The sequence below is a fragment of the Nycticebus coucang genome, chromosome 6 (assembly GCF_027406575.1).
Source record: "Nycticebus coucang isolate mNycCou1 chromosome 6, mNycCou1.pri, whole genome shotgun sequence".
Classification (NCBI taxonomy): domain Eukaryota; kingdom Metazoa; phylum Chordata; class Mammalia; order Primates; family Lorisidae; genus Nycticebus; species Nycticebus coucang.
The window spans coordinates 69,922,125-69,941,569 of NC_069785.1; the positions used below are offsets into that span (position 1 = coordinate 69,922,125).

Below are 19,445 nucleotides of genomic sequence, written 5' to 3' on the forward strand. Positions count from 1 at the left end.
ATCTCTTAGCTCCTGAGGCTGAGAAATATGTATTTTGTAGCCCCTTCAGGCTAGCCATCATCGTCTGATATTACCTGACCATGATTACCAGCTAGAGTCTTGGGTTGGCCATTTTAAATAACCTGTTACCTAAAGGCCAAATGCTTTCCTCGGATGCTTCCTTGAAGTTCCCGTAAGAGAAAGACATTACTCTATTACTCCATCTCTGTATCACCTAGTTCCTGATTAAGCGATATACCGACTATTGTGCACAGTTTCATTTTTAAGGCATGCTAAGGTCACTTAGGCTTTGAGTTTCCATTATTCATTATTCTGTTTGGGATGGTTGAAGCAATTTGTCCTTAAGATGCCTAATGATACCTTAGGCAAGTAACAACACATTCTATGTTGTGGTTTTTGGCTTAATTACACAATTCAGAGTGTTAACCTAATGAATTTAAGTAAATTATCTGAGAATTTTAAGTCCACTATAATGGCCTAAACTTTGACTTTGCTGTAACAGGTCCACATTGAGAAGTATTTAAATGTTGTAAACCAGCGTGTGTTAACGACTCCTGTTAATGATGAGAGCTTTTATATGCCTGGGGCTTCCAAATGGTAAGTAAAATAGCTTTTTTTTTTTATTGTTGGGGATTCATTGAGGGTACAAGAAACCAAGTTACCCTGATTGCATTTGTTTGGTAAAGTCCCTCTTATACTTGTGTCTTGCCCCCAAAAGGTATGTCACACACCAAAACCCCCTCCTCCCTCCTCGCTTTCTCTCTCTGCTCTTCCTTCTCCCACCCCCCCTCCTTCCCTCTCTCTGCTCTTCCTTCCCTCACCCCCCTCCTTCCCTCTCTCTCTGCTCTGCCCTTCCCCCACCCCCCACCATGTACTAGGTCACTAATTGTCCTCGTATCAAAATTGAGTACATAGGATTCATGCTTCTCCATTCTGTGAAGCTTTACTAAGAATAATGTCTTCCACTTCCAGGTTAATGCAAAGGATGTAAAGTCTCCATCTTTTTTAATGTCTGAATAGTATTCCATAGTGTACATATACCACAGCTTGTTAATCCATTCCTGGGTTGGTGGGCATTTAGGCTGTTTCCACATATTGGCAATTGTAACTTGAGCTGCAATAAACAGTCTAGTGCAAGTGTCCTTGTGGTAAAAAGGATTTTTTTTCCTTCTGAGTAGATGCCCAGTAATGGGATTACAGGATCAAATGGGAGGTCTAGCTTGAGTGCTTTGAGGGTTCTCCATACTTCCTTCCAAAAAGTTTGTATTCTTTGGATGCTGATGGAAGATTAGACAGTGTCTTTGAATGTTAATAAATTTCTGCAAATTGTCAAAAAAAAAAAAAAAAAGGTTGTATTAGTTTACAGTCCCACCAGAAGTGTAAAAGTGTTCCTTTCTCTCGGCATCCACTCCACTATCTGCAGGTTTGAGATTTTGTGATATGGGCCATTCTCAGTGGAGTTAGATGATATCTCTGGGTGGTTTTGATTTGCATTTCTCTAATAGATAGGGATGATGAGCATTTTTTCATATGTTTGCTAGCCATTCATCTGTCTTCTTTAGAGAAGGTTCTATTCATGTCTCTTGCCCATTGATATATGTGATTGTTGGCTTTTTTCATGTGGATTAATTTGAATTCTCTCTAGATCCTAGTTATCAAGCTTTTGTCTGTTTCAAAATATGCAATATCCTTTCCCATTGTATAGGTTTTCTATTTGCTTTGGTTGTTATCTCCTTAGCAGTACAGAATCTTTTCAGTTTAGTTAAGTCCCACTTGTTTATTGTTGTTGTTGCAATTGCCATGGAAGTCTTCTTTATAAAGTCTTTCCCCAGGCTGATATCTTCAAGTGTTTTTCCTATGCTTTCTTTGAGGATTTTTATCATTTCATTCCTTACATTTAGGTCTTTTATCCATCTTGAATCAATATTTTTTTTTTTGCAGTTTTTGGCTGGGGCTGGGTTTGAACCCGCCAGCCCCCATATATGGGGCTGGCGCCCTACTCCTTTGAGCTACAGGCGCCGCCCATTTTGAATCAATTTTTGTGAGTGGAGAAAGTTGCAGGTCCAGTTTCAGTCTTCTACATGTGGATGTCTAGTTCTCCTAGCACCATTTATTGAATAGGGATTCTTTCCCCCAGTGTATGTTCTTATTTGGTTTATCAAAGATTAGGTGACTGTAAGGTGTTAGTTTCACTTTCTAGTTTTCTATTCAATCCTAAATGTCTGTGTCTCTATTTTTGTGCCAGTACCATGCTGTTTTGACCACTATAGCCTTGTAGTACAGCTTAATGTCTGATATGCTGATGCCCCCAGCTATTTAGAACCCAAAGTAATAAAATTTTAAATGATAACTTTTCTCACTCAGGTAAGATGACTATAAAGACATAATTTTCTTGGCTTTTGTCACATCCTTTCTACCAATTTCAGCAGAAGTCTCTCATAAGAAGTTAATGGCAGAATTTGGATTTTAATAAAGTTTATTGTAGGTTACTTCAGTTGAGTTCAAATGCTTGACAGTTATTTCAGGGTCCTAGTGGTGTTATTCTTTGTTGTTGTTTTTCAGTGAAAGATATCTAAAATTCAACTCCTAAAGGAAACATTTTAATGCAAATCAGTTTTTACACTGTTTAGATTACATGGTACTTTACAGTTTCTACAAGGTCATATGTGGTTTATTGTAAGGATAATTTTGGTATCCAGAGTAAACCAAAAAAATATGTAACTTGCTTGAAATATTCATTGTATATGCATGTATATCCTAAGAGATGATATATTAGAATTAGAATTGAGTGAAAAATAAGTACCCTTGCCTTACCATGGACCTTCTTGCATATAGGCCTTCTGCAATTGAATGAATGTAGAATAACCTTTTGTACTAAGCTTAAAAATCTTGTGGTCCTTATTTGCATTATATAAGATATATATTTATGTATCTCTAATATAACTAAATGATATTGGGCAATGAAGTCAAATGTCCAAAGTAGTGCAGAAGAAGTCATGGAAAACTATGACTATAGTCATGGACTATAGCCAAGTTCCAGCACTCAGTAATGGGAAGCAGAGTTTTGGATATACATTGTACTTGTCTCCTTTGCCCCCACATGAACGTAGTGCTACTGGCATCCTTTGGTAGAGGCTGCCCTTCCCTCATCTCTCTGTTTATACCTAGGACTCCTTTCAGACATAAATATCTATCATCTTACCCTAATCTGTATTCATCACAGTTCCATTTCTACTGTCTAGAAGGCACTTGTATTAGTTATCTATTGCTGTATAACAAAATGCCCATGTAGTGGCTTAGAACAACAGACACTTATTATCTCATAATTTCTATGGATCAGGAATCTGGGCATAGCTTAACTAAGTGTCTGTGGCTCAAGATCTCCCATAAGGCTGCAATCTAAATGTTGGCTGAGTCAGTCTCATCTGAAGATTCAATGAGGTGAAGGAGGGTGGAGAAATCTGCTTCCACACTTAAGTCATATGATTACTGGCAGGTCTCTCTTAAGGTGCATGAGTATTTCACAGCCATATCAACATGGCAGACGATCAGAGACTCAGAGAGTGAAAGAGGGTGCCCTAGATGGAAGCCACAGTCTTTTGTAACATAATCTTAGAAGTGATATCGCTTCTGCCCTATTCTGTTTGTTAGAAGTTATTCAGTAGGTTTAGCCCACGCTGAAGAGGAAGGGTTACACAAAGGCATGAATACCAGTGGGTGGGGACCCTTGAGGGGCACCTAGGAAGCTAACTATCACTCTTCTCTCCTATTTATCCTCCTGATCCAACTTTGATCCCTCTTCTTTATTAAGCTTTTCCTCACTTCTTCAAATTATTTTTGAATTTTTAGAGCATTCAGTACCTCTGCAACTCATTGACATATGTAATTTGCTATCTTACATTGGTGATTACTTTTTTGGGGGGGCAGAGTCTCACTGTTTTGTCCCAGGACAGAATGTCATGGCATCATAGCTCACAGCAACCTCAAACTCCTGGGCTCAAGCAATCTTCTTGCTTCATCTTTCCAAGTAGCTGGGACTACAGGTGTATACAACCATGCCTGGCTAATTTTTCCATTTTTAGTAGAGATGGGGTCTCATCCTTGCTCAGGCTGGTCTCAAATTCCTGAGTTCAAGCAGTCCACCTCCCTCAGCCTCCCAAAGTGCTGGGATACAGGCCTGAGCCACCGTGCCCCACTGGTAATTACTTTTTTATTGTTCTTGAGGGCAGTGACCAGTCTTATATATCTCAGTATTAATATAATGTCTTCTTGCACATGGTAGGTCCTCAACAAAGGTTTGCTCTTGGCCAGGCAAGGTGGCTCATGCCTGTAATCCTAGCCATCTAAGAGGCTGAAGTAGGTGGATTGCTTGAACTCGGGGGTTAGATACCAGCCCAAGCAAGAGTGAGACCCTGTCTTTTCTAAAAATGGAAAAAATTAGCTGGGTGTTGTAGTGGGTGGTTGTGGTCCCCGCTGCTTTAGAGGCTGAAGAAAGAGGATTGCTTGAGCCCAGGAGTTTGAGGTTGCTGTGAGCTATTATACCACAGCACTCAACCTAGTGTGACAGAGTGAGACTCTATCTCAAAAAAAAAAGTTTGCTCTTGATGATAATATTTGATCCCCTTCCATGGATAGTATATATGGTATATGTAGTATATTTATCTCTGTTATGTCTTTCTTTCTTTTTTTTTTTTTGAGACAGGGTCTCACTGTATTACCCTGAGTAGAGTACTGTATCATCATAGCTCACAGCTAGTTCAAACTCTTAGGCCTCAGCCTCCCAAGTAACTGGGACTATAGGCGTATGCCACCATGCCCTGCTAGTTTTCTGTTTTTAGTAGAGACAGGGTCTTGCTCTTGCTCAGGCTGGTCTTGAACTGCTGAGCTTAAGCAATCCCCTCATCTCAGCCTCCCAGAGTGCTGAAATTACAGGCATGAGCCACCGCACCCCTCCTACATTATTTCATTTGATGCTTAAAATAAGTATGTCACAGGCTTGATAAGTATTTTCTTCAATTTATAAACATATAAAATGAGGTGATAGAGTTTAAAGGACTTGACCAAGATCTGAGAGTTGGTGAATAGAACGAATGCTAGAACAGAGATTCCCTCAACTCTTAATGTTCTTTTCGTTATTTGATATTATTTTTCTACATATTAGAATGCACTCTGGGAGGCTGAGGCAAGCCTCGCAAGAGCGAGACCCTGTCTCTAATAAATAGCCGGTGTTTTGGCGGGCATCTGTAATCCCAGCTACTTGGGAGGCTGAGGCAAGAAGATCACCTGAGCCCCAGAGTTTGAGGTTGTTGTGAGCTATGAACACATGGCACTCTACCAGGGTGACAGAGTAAAACTCTGTCTCAAAAAAAAAAAAAAAAAAATCCAGGGACAATTCAAGCGTGGCAGGAGGCAGTTACTCAGTTAGGTATCCAATTAACTCCTGTTGTGGGGACAATAATGGCTTGAGGCCAGATCAAAAGCAGGCTGGAGCAGAGCTGCCCAAGGGCCCCTTGTTTCTCACTTCCATTTGCTCAGTTCCCCTCAGGGTTTAAATGTTACCCACAGACCATGGCCTGGTCTTAGGAAAAACACCCAAACCTCCCAAATAAACTGTATGCTTTAAAAAAAAAAGAATAATGTACTCTTGATTGGGCTGGTATCTAATCCCTGAGTTGAAGCAATCCACCTGCCTCCGCCTCTTAGAGGGCTAGGATTACAGGCCTAAGCCACCTACATATCTTTGTACATCTTAGAATAATTAGCCAAAATGAAAGGATTAAACATTGAGGCACAGAGATAGTAATGGACTATATATGATTTAGTACCCTCATATCCCTTAGGAAGCTAGAGAAAATTATGAGTAACTAATCTCTGCCTTCCTGGCAGATTACCAGCATGTCATCATAGGAGGTGCTCTACTTTGAGAATAGGAGAAGAGTCATTCTAGAATGCTGATCTTGAGCTAGGAACCTAGAGTAACAGAAAAGTCCAGGAATGTGCAGCTATTGTGGACATCATGATGCAGGAACACTATTTGTCATCATTACTTCTTTATAATATTAACACACTCCCTCCAGAGCTCCACCAAATTCTGAGTCTCTGGTGAGTCTAAAAGCCCATTTCCTTCCTTCATACTACCTTAATTTGGCATCCTGAATTATAGCATCTTTTCAGCCCATATTTAATTCATATCAGAAGGTATCAAATGAATTTGTGTTCTACCTATGTGCTAGTACCATGGCTAATGCTCTTTGGAATTCAAAACAAGGTTACTACCTCAAAGCCCTTAGAGTCTAGTCAGAAAGCTAACTCAGTGCAAATTATAGAGCAACATAGCACATGATTAAAAGGTGATAGATATAAGTGAAATAGGAGATCAAAACCTTGGTTAATATGGGCTGCTCTAATCTGGAAAGATTTCAAGGGTGAAGTAGTACTTGGGCTTGACCATGCAGAAAGGAAAAGGGCAAGCTTTTATGAAGGAAAAAATAATATCAGTGAAAAACTACTTGGAGAATAATCATGGGAGGCCTTTTCAACTTCAGACTTGGAGAAGAGAAATGGGAAAACAACTGAATAAAGTAGGTGAAAGATTGTGCAAGAGTTTAATACTAGAGAATAAAATTTAAATTCATTATTTTCAAAAGTAGGATGCCACTGAAGGTTTTTGTATCAAATTATGATATAAAGGACATTTTATAAAGATTAACCTGGAAGTGCTGTATAGAGTGGATAGGAAACAGCATAGTCTAGAGATAGGAAACTTGTAGATGGCTTTCCACAATTACCCACATATTCATTTAATAATTTATTCAACAAACATTTATTGAACAACGTCTATTTACTAAGCACTATCCTAGATATTGGAGATATACTAATTAGTCTTAGACCTTGACCTTCTTCCTCAAAGTTTATTCTGAGATACATAGGCCTACACAGTTGATCACAGGGTAGTAAAGGGAAAGGTTAAGTGTAAGGTATTGAGAAAGAATCTCAATGAACATGAGGTTCTGTAGAAGTAGAATGAGTGAGACTCAAAGTTGGCCCCAAGATTTGGGGATTAGGTAACTGAGAAAATAGAGGAATCACTGATCTCAAATGATAGCTAAGAGAAGTCAGATTGAGCCAAAAAGCACTACATTTTGTTTTTGACTTGGTTTTGGGAAAGATGAAACAGAAGATATATAGCTACAAGTTTTATGTCCCTGTAGGTTAAGATGAGGAACTAAGATCAGGAAAGATAGGGCCACATACCAACTTTTAAAAAGTCTGGGAAATGAGGAGGCCAGAAGTCATATAAGCAAATGTGCATTATACAGCATATTAAATTTTACTAATCACTTTTACATACATTATCTCAAATAACCTTTACAACAGCACTGTGAAGTCAGCATTATTATCTATATTTTATAGATGAGGAAACTAAGATTGAATAGATTGCACAAGATCACATGGCCAAGAAGTCTGTAGGAATTCTGATAAAGTCCAGTCTTCTCTTTCTAAATCTAGTGTCTTTTTTATCATGCTAATGAAAGATAACATAATGGTGTTTTGAAGTTATTTTTAGTATTTTTAAGTTCTTGACATAAAGCATTATTAGACTAAAATTTCAAAAGCATTCTCTTAACTTGAGTTAAACAATTCAATGAAATAAAATGTGTTAGTCCATACTGGTTAAACATTTTAGGTTTTGGTCATTTGTATTTTTAATCGTTAAATTTGAAATTAAAACTATGACTTACAAGCAGGTTAATATATATAAACTTTTAAAATAAAGAATCTTGAGGGAAAATAATAAAACAGTTTCTTGTAGAAGAACATATTGAAGGTTACCTTACAAATTGACAATATTGACTCTTAGTTGAAAATCAAGAGAGCCCAGCAGGACAAAGTGGAAGGCTGATATGCATGGCAGCTCAGAGGTCTGTAGTAGGTGGAGAAGGTATTGTGATCACAGGACCAAGCATATAAGCAGCAAGCAGCCTCAGAACAAAGGAGGTAGGGAAAAGTAAACAGGAGAATGGATGTCTGTCACTAACTCTGATACAATATTCCAATACATAAATTTTCCTATCTTGAGATTTCTTATTGCTGTCTCATATTGACAGAGAACAGGGAGTCTGGCCCGTAGGTTTGCAGGTTGTGATACCTGAAAAGAGCTAAGTAGGTAGCAGTTGCAGCACAGAGAACAAAACAGAAAGTTTCTAGCAGAGATTTTTTTCTTTTTTTTTTCTAGAGACAGAAAAATCTGTTTCTAGACAGATTTTTTTCTTTTTTTTGTTGCCCTTGGTAGAGTACTATGGTGTCACAGCTCACAGCAACCTCCAGCTCTTGGGCTTAGCCAATTCTCTTGTCTCTGCCTCCTGAGTAGTTGGGACTACAGGAGCCAACCATAATGCCTGGCTATTTTTTTTGTTGCAGTTTGGCCGGGGTCGGGTTCAAACCCACAACCCTCGGTGTACCGGGCCAGTGCCCTACACAATGAGCCACAGGCACCACCCTTTTAATTTTTTAAATTTTTTTGAGATTTTTTTCTTATATATTATAGCTCTCTCATGCCAAAGAGTGTCCTTGTCCCTTATTAAGGTCTGAAAGAGTGAAGGAAAACATTGACTGTGGCATGGAGTTGGTACCTAGAAGTAGTTGTTGGATCATGTATTTCCTATTAAATATAATAGTATAATAACTGGCCTTCCTTTCAGGAAGATGGGAAGATTTCCAAGTTTGTATGGGCCCTGTAAGCCTAGAGGAGGTGGGAAGAGCATCTTTGTTCTAGCTGTGGTTGTGTGGGGCTAATGTGGCATGTAATTTGAAATGAAATGAGGTTGGGTCAAAGTTTAAAATCTGGAGAGAAGTCCAAACTTGGTTTTCAAAGTAAACTAGCCTGAGGCAGGTCCTGGAAGTCAAAGTGAAAGTCACAGGGTGTGGCTCAGGGAGGAAGAGAAGCACCCGCTGTAGGTGGGAATAGATAGAAACAGGAGAATCCAGATGAGGACTGTTGGCTGTGATTGATATTTCCTCTGCTTCCAGGTAGATAACACACCTGGTTTTGCATTTGCCGTGAAAGACTGTCATTATTAGACTTGGCTTCAGAGTCTGGCCTTGCCTATTGAGAGATTATATGCAAGCCCATTGCAGAGTCCAAAATTCCTTTGATTCTCATGCCAGATGAAGCAGAACTGGCCAATTCAGTGCATTTTTCTTCTGGAGTTCCCAGTGAAGTCCTTATAGTATCTGAGTAGGAAGGTGTTTTTTGATGTACTGAGGGCATGACTCGCTGAGGAGCGTTACTTAGTCACAACATTGAGCATTGATCCAGAGGTCAGAGGGGAGACTGAACTTCCTGAAATTTTCAAGCTGGGACTGAAATTAGATATAGGCTTTTATTCTACCCAGCCATCATTCAAATAAATTTGAGCATGTCCTCGTAATATATGTATACTTATTCATAAATTATATGCCTTTATCATTTATAGTGAATATATAATAAAATACATCAACAGAATTTTAAAAATGGAAATAGTTTACATAATGAGATAAAGAAAAAATTTTAAAAGTTTTACTAACAAAACTTTTTGCTCTTATTAATTAAGGTTATTAATTACAATGTTCTGGTTGCGTGATCTTATTAATCGTAATGACTTTAGACTAACTGTAGCTAATATCACAAAACATGCTACCAACACTTTGGTGAGGTTTAGCATTGATGATAGGTGTAAGTTCATGTTTAGTCTTCTGGATAATTTTTAAGTTTTCTTTGGCTGACTTTTCTTAAGTTCAATTGGATTATCATCAATTTTACTTCCTAATGTAACTGAAGAAAACTCATGCTGAGAGTAAAAGCATCAGCTCTGCCATTTTCTTATTGTTCATGGATGCTTGTTGTCATTATCTTCAAAATACAGTGTGTTTTTGGCAGAAATCTTCTTAAGACACGTCCATTTTTTTCAGGCTTAGTTAAAACTACATAATACAATTCATAACCTCTCCGCATAAGTAAACTGCACTCCATTCCAGGGCTCTGAAAGCAAATATATAGGGATGCCTTCAGAACTGTAAGAGACAGGACCATGTGAGGGTTCCAGTGACAAGATAAATATTAAATGCTAGTACAAAGTAGTTTCTTGTGATTGATTTCTTTTTCAATGTAAATAGAAGTTCTTATACTTTCCTTACATGGCCAATGGCTTTATGTTATGTATCACCTGGGATGTGGGTACCCGATTTGGGAGACTACAGGTCTACAGTGATGGTTTTCAAATTTTGGTTTGCAGTTTTCTTTTTGCTGGCTTCTAGATGGGGTCCTAGAATCTGCATTTTAACATTCTTGGTTTTTCTTAAAGCAGATGATTTGTGCTTGGAATTTCAGGAATGAGCATGACTACCTGGAATCAATATCCATTTGGCCAAGTGGAGGGACTTGTCTATGTATAATCAAGAACCTGGTCATGGAAATTCTGCCATCCGGTTGCTATGAAGGATGGGAATGAGCCTCTTGAGCTGAGACTGAACCAGACTGGGACCTGGCAGTCAGTCTGGGAGGAACTGTCTGCTCAAACTGTGAGGCTGGATGTGTTAGAGGCCAAAAGTCCTGCAGCAGCAAATCCTTCTGAGAGGAGAAGTCGCAGGGGTCCTCAAACTATGGCCCGCGGGCCACATGAGACAGTGTGATTGTAGTTGTTCCTGTTTTGTTTTTTTATTTCAAAATAAGATATGTGCAGTGTGCATAGGAATTTGTTCATAGTTTTTTTTTTTTAAACTATAGTCCAGCCCTCCAACAGTCTGAGGGACAGTGAACTGGCCCCCTGTTTAAAAAGTTTGAGGACCCCTGGTATAGAATAAGGACTGCAGCTCTCTGTCTGTTCCCTTGATAGCTGATCACAGTTTCTGTGAGTAACTGAGAATCGACATTGTTCCAATATATGAGGAGGGCTTCATTCTATCTACAGAAACTCAGGAAATGGCAAGAGTTCATTGCAAATGACTATTATCCCTGGATAATAGAATAGATATGCAATAATTATCTTTATGATCATCATCATCAAAATTTTCAAATCACTTGACAGTTTGTAAAAGCCTTTCTTTAAACCCATGAGGTAGGCATTTATTCTTGCCTTTTAAAGATGAGAAAACTGAGGATCACAGAGGTTAGGTAAACCAGTTCTAGGTTATACATTTGGTCAATGGTGAGGTGCAGACTCAAGTCCTGTCTAAATATCTGCAATCTGGCACTCTTTTCCTCCTCCATACCTGCATGAAAACCAGAAAGCTTAGTTTTCCTTTAAAGCAAGTATTGATCGAGGGAAAATCTGGTAGTTTTGTCTGGTACAGACAAAAACCTGTAGGTACACAAAGTGATAATAATGGATGCAGCAAATGCAAAACTTTCCCAGCAGTTGTTCTGAAACAATATTAAGGACATTATCAAAAGTGGCATATTTTCTCCAAAGAGCTCAAAGTGCTTTTGTATTGTTTTCAAAATAGGTTTCACTATTATCCCCACTTTGGCGATGATTATTCTTCTGTGTCAAAGAGTGGTTTTTTCCCCTTATCGTTCCTGGCTTGCACAGATTTTATTGCTTGTCCTGTCTGCTCACACTGTTCTTGATGACCATGCTTTGCTTATTGACACTGGGAGGGTGACTATCATCTGTACCAGCACTATCAGAAATGCATAGACATCTTCACTTTATGCTCACTCTGTTGTGCTTGTATTCGAGGAAACAAAAAAAAAAAAGAAATACTGCCTGTGGCTCAAGGAGTAGGGCGCTGGTCCCATATGCCAGAGGTGGCGGGTTCAAACCCAGCCCCTGGCCAAAAACCACAAAAGACAATAAAATAAAAAGAAATAAGAACAAAGCAAGTAATAGAAATAGTGAGTGGAAAAGAAGAGGTTTTATTAAATGGCCAGTATAGATTAGAATGTATATTGTCAGTTAATTATCAAAGCACCTCAAATCCAATCTGTTCTCAGTTGTTCCAGTTGGTATACAAATCCCAGTTACATGGTATATGGCTATAGTCTAGTTGCAGAGAGAGAGAGAAAGATAAAGCACAGATAACAAGATGTTAACAGTAATCTACATGAGGGCATGTGAGTTCTCCCTGTTCTTTCAATTTTTCTGTGGGGTAAAATTTTTTAAAACAAAAAAAATTTTTTTAAAGCATTATAAATCAAACATAACAACAAACTGGGAAAAAACATTTGCAAAGGATTTGACAAGAAATTGCCAGTATTCTTAAATATAAATTACTCTTGACAATTAAAAAAAATGATATAGATGAAAAAACAACAGCTACTCACAGATAGGGACATGCAAATAACCAGTAAATATATGAAGAATGTATAATGTCACTGGTAAGCTGATGAAATACAAGTGAAACAAAAATGTTTAATCTTGGGCAGCACCTGTGGCTCAGTGAGTAGGGCATTGTGGTGGGCCCTGTAGTCCCAGCTACTCAGGAGGCTGAGGCAAGAGAATCACCTAAGCCTGAGAGCTGGAGGTTGCTATGAGCTGTGACACCATAGCACTCTACCGAGGGTGACAAAGTGAGACTCTGTCTCTACAAAAAAACAAAAAAAAGTTTAATCTGGTAAACCAGAGAAATGCAAATTAAGCAATATATTATAATTTTTTCTTTAAAAATAAGCAAAACAGATAGTTTAAATCACCGCAATACTCAGTACTGATGGGCATACTTTTTTGCTACTAGTGGAGATGTAAATTAGCGCAAAGTTCTTTTTTCAATTCAATTTAATATTTTATTGGTATATAAAAGATGTACATATATTGGGGGTGCATATGATAATTTGATATATTCATACAATGTATAAATATTAAATCAGAGTAATTGGGATATCCATCACCTTAAATATTTATCTTTTCTTTATGCTAGGAACATATGAATTATTCTTTTCAGCTATTTCGAAATGTATAATCAATTATTATTAACTATAGTGATGCTAGTGGTCTATCAAACAGTAGATCTTATTTCTTCTATTGAATGTATATCATACTCATTAATCAACCTCTCGTCAACCCTCTCCTCCCCTACCCTTCCTGGCCTCAGAGAAACACCAACCTACTCTCTAGTTTCATGAGATTCACTTTTTTGTAGCTCCCACATATGAAGGAGAACGTAAGATATTTGTCTTTCTGTGCTTGGTTTGTTTCACTTCACATAATTTCCTCCAAGCTCATCCATGTTGCTGAAAATGACAGGATTTCATTATTTTTTGTGTCTAAATAATATTCCATTGTGTTTATATACCACATTTTCTTTGTCCTTTAATCTACTGATGGGCACTTAGGTTGATTTCATTTTTGGCTATTTTGTAATGTGCTATAATAAACATTAGAATTCAGAGACCTACTTGATATATTGATTTCCTTTCTTTTGGATATACCCAGCATTGGAATTACTGGATCATTTAGTAATTCTATTTACTGTAAATAGAAATTTAAATCTATTTTTAGGTTTTTGCGGGACCTCCATACCGTTCTCCAGAATGGCCATGCTAATTTATATTACCACCAGCAGTGTTCAGGCTCCCCTTTCTCTACATCCTCACCAGCTTCTGTTATTTTTTTCCTTTTGATAAAAAAAAAAAAAAAAAAAGCCATTTTAACTGAAGTGAGACGATATCTTATTGTGGTTTTGATTTGCATTTCTTTGATGATTAGTGATGTTCAGCATGTTTCCATATACCTGTTGGCCATTTGTCTGTCATCTTTTGAGAAAGATCTATTCAGATCTTTTGCCCATTATTAAAATCAGATTTTTTTCTTTGCTATTGAGTTGTTTGAAGTCCTTATATACTCTGGTTATTAATCCCTTGTCAGATGGTAGTTTGTAAGTATTTCCTCCTATTCTGTAGGTTATCTGTTCCCTTTGTTGATTGTTTCCTTTGTTGTACAGGAGCTTTTTAGCTTGATGTAATCCCATTTGTCTTGTTTTTGCTTTGGTGGCCTGTGTTTTTGAGGCCTTGCACAAAAAAATCTTTGCCCAGAACCATGTCCTGGAGTGTTTTTCCAGTGTTTTCTTCAAGTAGCTTCATAGTATCAGTTCTTAGATTAAAGTCTTCAATCTGTTTTGATTTGATTTTTGTATACAGTAAGAGATAGAAATCTAGTTTCATTTTTCTGCATATGGTTTTCCAATTTTCCCAGAATCATTTATTGAAGAGATTATCCTTTTTCCATTGTATGTTCTTGGTGCCTTTGTCAAAAATGAGTTGCATATAAAGGTATGGGTTTAGGCCAGGCGTGGTGGCTCACACTTGTAGTCCCAGTGCTGTGGGAGGCCGAGGCAGGTGGATTGCCTGAGCTCAGAGGTTCGAGACCAGTATGAGCAGCAGTGAGCCAGATTAAGACCCCATCTCTACTAACAGCATCAAAAACAGCCGGATATTGTGGTGGGCGTCCGTAATCCCAGCTACTGGGGAGGCAATGGGAAAGAACATCACCAGAGGAAAAAGAAAATGAACAAAAAAAAGAGAGTACTTCAAACGAAGAAGAATGAACAAGCAAGCTGAAATTAAAAATAAAAAAAAATTTTTTAAAAAGTGTGGGTTTATTTCTGGGTTCTCTATTCTGTTCCATTGGTCTGCATCTGTCTCTTATTTTTATTGTTAAATCATAGCTGTGTACATTAGTGCGGTCAAGGGGTACAATCTACTGGTTTCATATACAATCTGAAATATTCTCATCAAACTGTTCAACGTAGCCTTCTTGGCATTTTCTTAGTTATTGTATGTAGACATTTGTATTCTGCCTTTAGTAAGTTTCTCCTGTACCCATTCTAAGATGCACCGTAGGTGTGGCCCCACCCCTTACCCTCCCTCCACCCTAACATCCCCCCTCTCTTCCCCTTCCTTGGCCCTTTCCTCATAGTCTTGTGCTATAGTTGGGTTATAGCCTTCATGGGAAAGCTATAATTTAGCTTCGTAGTAGGGCTGAGTACATTGGATATTTCTTCTTCCATTCCTGAGATACTTTGCTAAGAAGAATATGTTCCAGCTCCATCTATGTAAACATGAAAGAGGTAAAGTCTCCATCTTTCTTTAAGGCTGCATAATATTCCATGGTATACATGTACCACAATTTGCTAGTCCATTCGTGGGTCAATGGGCACTTGGGCTTCTTCCATGACTTAGCAATTATGAATTGGGCTGCAATAAACATTCTGCTACAGATGTCTTCATTATATTGTAATTTTTGGTCTTCTGAGTATAAACCTAGTAAAGGAATTATAGGATTGAATGGTAGGTCTATTTTTAGGTCTCTAAGTATTCTCCAAACATCCTTCCAGAAGGAATGTATTAGTGTGCATTCCCACCAGCAGTGTAGAAGTGTGCCCTTTTCTCCACATCCACGCCAACATCTCTATCTAGTTTTGGGATTTTGTTATGTGGGCTACTCTTACTGGAGTTAGGTGATATCTCAAAGCAGTTTTGATTTGCATTTCTCTGATGATTAAGGATGATGAGCTTTTTTTCATGTGTTTGTAGATCGTGCATCTGTCTTTTTTAGAGAAATTTCTTTTCAAGTCCCTTGCTGACCCTGAGAAGGGATCACGTGTTCTTTTCTTGCTAATACGTTTGAGTTGTCTGTGGATTCTGGTTATTAGATATTTATCGGAGCTATAACCTGCAAATATTTTCTCCCATTCTGAGGGCTGTCTGCTTGCTTTACTTACTATGTTCTTGGCTGTACAGAAGCTTTTTAGTTTGATCAGGTCCCAGTAGTGTATTTTTGATACTGCTTTAATTGCCTGTGGAGTCCTCCTCATAAAATATTGACCCAGGCTGATTCCTTCAAGAGTTTTCCCTGCACTTTCTTCAAGTATTTTTATAGTTTCATGTCTTAAGTTTAAGTCTTTTATCCAGTGAGAGTCTATCTTAGTTAATGGTGAAAGGTGTGGGTCCAGTTTCAATCTTCTACAGGTCACCAGCCAGTTCATCCAGCACCATTTGTTAAATAGGGAATCTTTTCCCCACTGAATGTTTTTAATTGGCTTGTCAAAGAGCAAATAACAGTAAGTAGCTGGATTCATCTCTTGGTTCTCTATTCTGTTCCAGACATCTACTTCTCTGTTTTTGTGCCAATACCGTGCTGTTTTGATCACTATCGATTTATAGCACAGTCTCAGGTCTGGTAGCGTGATTCCTCCTGTTGTGTGTTTATTGCTGAGTAATGTTTTGGCTATTCGAGGTTTTTTCTGATTCCATATAAAACGAAGTATTATTTTTTCGAGATTGTTAAAATATGACAATGGAGCTTTAATAAGAATTGCATTAAAATTATATATTGCTTTGGGTAGTATAGACATTTTAACAATGTTGATTCTTCCCAGCCATGAGCATAGTATATTTTTCCATTTGTTAACATCTTCAGCTATTTCTTTTCTTAAAGTTTCATAGTTCTCTTTGTAGAGATCTTTCATGTTCTTTGTTAGGTATACTCCCAAATATTTCATCTTCTTTGGCACTACTGTGAAAGGAATAGAGTCCTTGACTGTTTTTTCGGCTTGGTTATTGTTGGTATATATAAAGGCTACAGATTTACGGGTGTTGATTTTGTAGTCTGAGACATTGCTGTATTCCTCGATCACTTCTAAAAGTTTTGTAGTAGAATCCCTAGTGTTTTCCAGATATACGATCATATCATCTGCAAAGAGTGAAAGTTTGATCTCTTCTGACCCTATATGGATACCCTTGATCGCCTTTTCTTCCCTAATTGCAATGGCTAAAACTTCCATTACAATGTTAAAGAGCAATGGAGACAATGGGCAACCTTGCCTGGTTCCTGATCTAAGTGGAAATGATTTCAATTTAACTCCATTCAATACGATATTGGCTGTGGGTTTGCTATAGATGGCCTCTAGTAGTTTAAGAAATGTCCCTTCTATACTAATTTTCTTAAGTGTTCTGGTCATGAAGGGATGCTGGATATTATCAAAAGCTTTTTCTGCATCAATTGAAAGAATCATATGGTCCTTATTTTTTAGTTTGTTTATGTGCTGAATTACATTTATAGATTTACGTATATTGAACCAGCCTTGAGACCCTGGGATAAATCCCACTTGGTCGTGGTGTGTAATTTTTTTGATGTGTTGTTGGATTCTGTTTGTTAGGATCTTATTGAGTATTTTAGCATTAATATTCATTAGTGATATTGGTCTATAATTTTCCTTTCTTGTTGGGTCTTTCCCTGATTTGGGGATCAAGGTGATGTTTGCCTCATAGAATGTGCTGGGTAATATTCCTTCTTTTTCTATATTTTGGAAGAGGTTTAGTAACATAGGTACTAGTTCTTCTTTAAAGGTTTGGTAGAATTCTGACATAAAGCCATCTGGTCCTGGGCTTTTCTTTTTAGGGAGATTTTGTATTGTTGATGCTATTTCAGAACTTGATATAGGCCTGTTCAACATTTCCACTTCATTCTGGCTAAGTCTTGGTAGGTGGCGTACTTCCAGGTATTGATCGATTTCTTTCAGATTTTCATATTTCTGACAGTAAAGTTTCTTTTAGTGTTCGTTAAGGATTTTTTGAATTTCTGAGGGGTCTGTTGTTATTTCATCGTTACCATTTCTGATTGATGAAATTAGAGATTTTACTCTTTTTTTCCTGGTTAGGTTGGCCAAAGGTTTATCTATTCTATTGATCTTTGCAAAAAAATCAACTTTTGGATTTATTGATCTGTTGTATATTCTTTTGTTTTCAATTTCATTTAATTCTGCTCTGATTTTGGTTATTTCTTTTCTTCTGCTGGGTTTGGGGTTGGAGTGTTCTTCCTTCTCCAGGTGGTTGAGATGTCCCATTAGGTTATTAACTTCCTCTCTTTCCATTTTCTTGAGGAAGGCTTGAAGTGCTATAAATTTTCCTCTTAGGACTGCCTTTGCAGTATCCCAGAGGTTCTGGTAATTCGTGTCTTGATTGTTGTTTTGTTTCAAAATTTGGTGATTTCCTTCTTTTTTTTTTTTTTTGTAGAGACAGAGTCTCACTGTACCGCCCTCTGGTAGAGTGCCGTGGCGTCACATGGCTCACAGCAACCTCTAACTCTTGGGCTTACGCGATTCTCCTGCCTCAGCCTCCCGAGTAGCTGGGACTACAGGCGCCCGCCACAACGCCCGGCTATTTTTTTGTTGCAGTTTGGCCGGGGCCGGGTTTGAACCCGCCACCCTCGGCATATGGGGCTGGCGCCCTACTCACTGAGCCACAGGCACCGCCCGGTGATTTCCTTCTTAATCTTGTCTATAACCCATCTATCCTTCAGCATAAGGTTGTTTAGCATCCATGTTTTTGTATGGGTATGCAGGTTCCTGTTGTTATTGAGTTCAATTTTTATTCCATGATGGTCTGAGAAGATATAAGGAATAATTTCTATTTTTTAAAATTTTCTGAGGTTAGATTTGTGGCCTAGAATGTGGTTGATTTTGGAGTATGTTCCGTGGGCTGATGAGAAGAATGTGTATTCAGTTTTGTTGGGATGAAATGTTCTGTAGATGTCTGTTAGGTCCAGATGTTGAATGGTTAAGTTTAAATCTAAAATTTCTTTGCTTAGCTTCTTTTTGGAGGATCTATCCAGCACTGCTAAAGGGGTGTTAAAATCTCCAACTACTATGCAACTGGAGGAAATCAAGTTGCTCATGTCTGTTGGAATTTCTCTTATAAATTGCGGTGCATTCTGGTTGGGTGCATAAATATTAATAATTGAAATCTCATCATATTGAGTATTACCTTTAACAAATATGAAGTGTCCATCCTTATCCTTCCTTATTTTAGGTGGTTTAAAGCCTATTGCGTCTGGGAATAGGATAGCAACGCCTGCTTTTTTCTGCTTTCAATTTGCCTGGAGTATAAATTACCATCCCTTCACCTTGAGTCTATATTTGTCTTTTAATGTAAGACGCGATTCTTGTATGCAGCAGATATCTGGCTTGAATTTTTATATCCAGTCAGCCAACCCATGCCTCTTTAGAGGACAATTTAAACCATTCACATTAATTGAGAATATTGATAAGCCTTTCGAGAGTCCAGTGGACATTTTTAATCCTTTTGCGACTGTGGAAGTTGGAGTTTGATCAAAATTTTCTGGGTGGGTTTACTTTTGTGGTGGAGGATTACACTGGTCTTTATGGAGGATAGGTCTGAGAATATCCTGGAGAGTTGGTTTAGTTATGGCAAATTGCTTCAACATGTGAATGTCCTTGAAGTATTTAATCTCTCCATTATAAATGAAACTCAGTTTAGCTGGGTACAGGATCCTACATTGAAAGTTATTTTGTTTTAGGAGATTAAAAGTCAATGACCATCCTCTTCTAGCTTGAAAGGTTTCAGCAGAGAGATCTACAGTTATTCTAATACTCTTCCCCTTATACGTGATGGTTTTTCTTTTGTCTGGCTGCTTTCAGAATTTTCTCCTTCATATTAACTTTAGTGA

At 37.9% G+C, this 19,445-nt stretch overlaps 1 protein-coding gene across 3 annotated transcripts in view; it reads left to right on the top strand.

Annotated features, from left to right (window-relative positions):
* IQCH (IQ motif containing H) overlaps positions 1-19,445 on the top strand; it is a 296,182-nt gene that overhangs the window by 10,275 nt on the left and 266,462 nt on the right. For all 3 annotated transcript variants that reach the window (XM_053596185.1, XM_053596183.1, XM_053596184.1), the window contains exon 3: positions 503-597. In XM_053596185.1, coding sequence (XP_053452160.1) covers positions 503-597 — 95 coding nt within the window. The remainder of the gene's footprint in view (positions 1-502; positions 598-19,445) is intronic.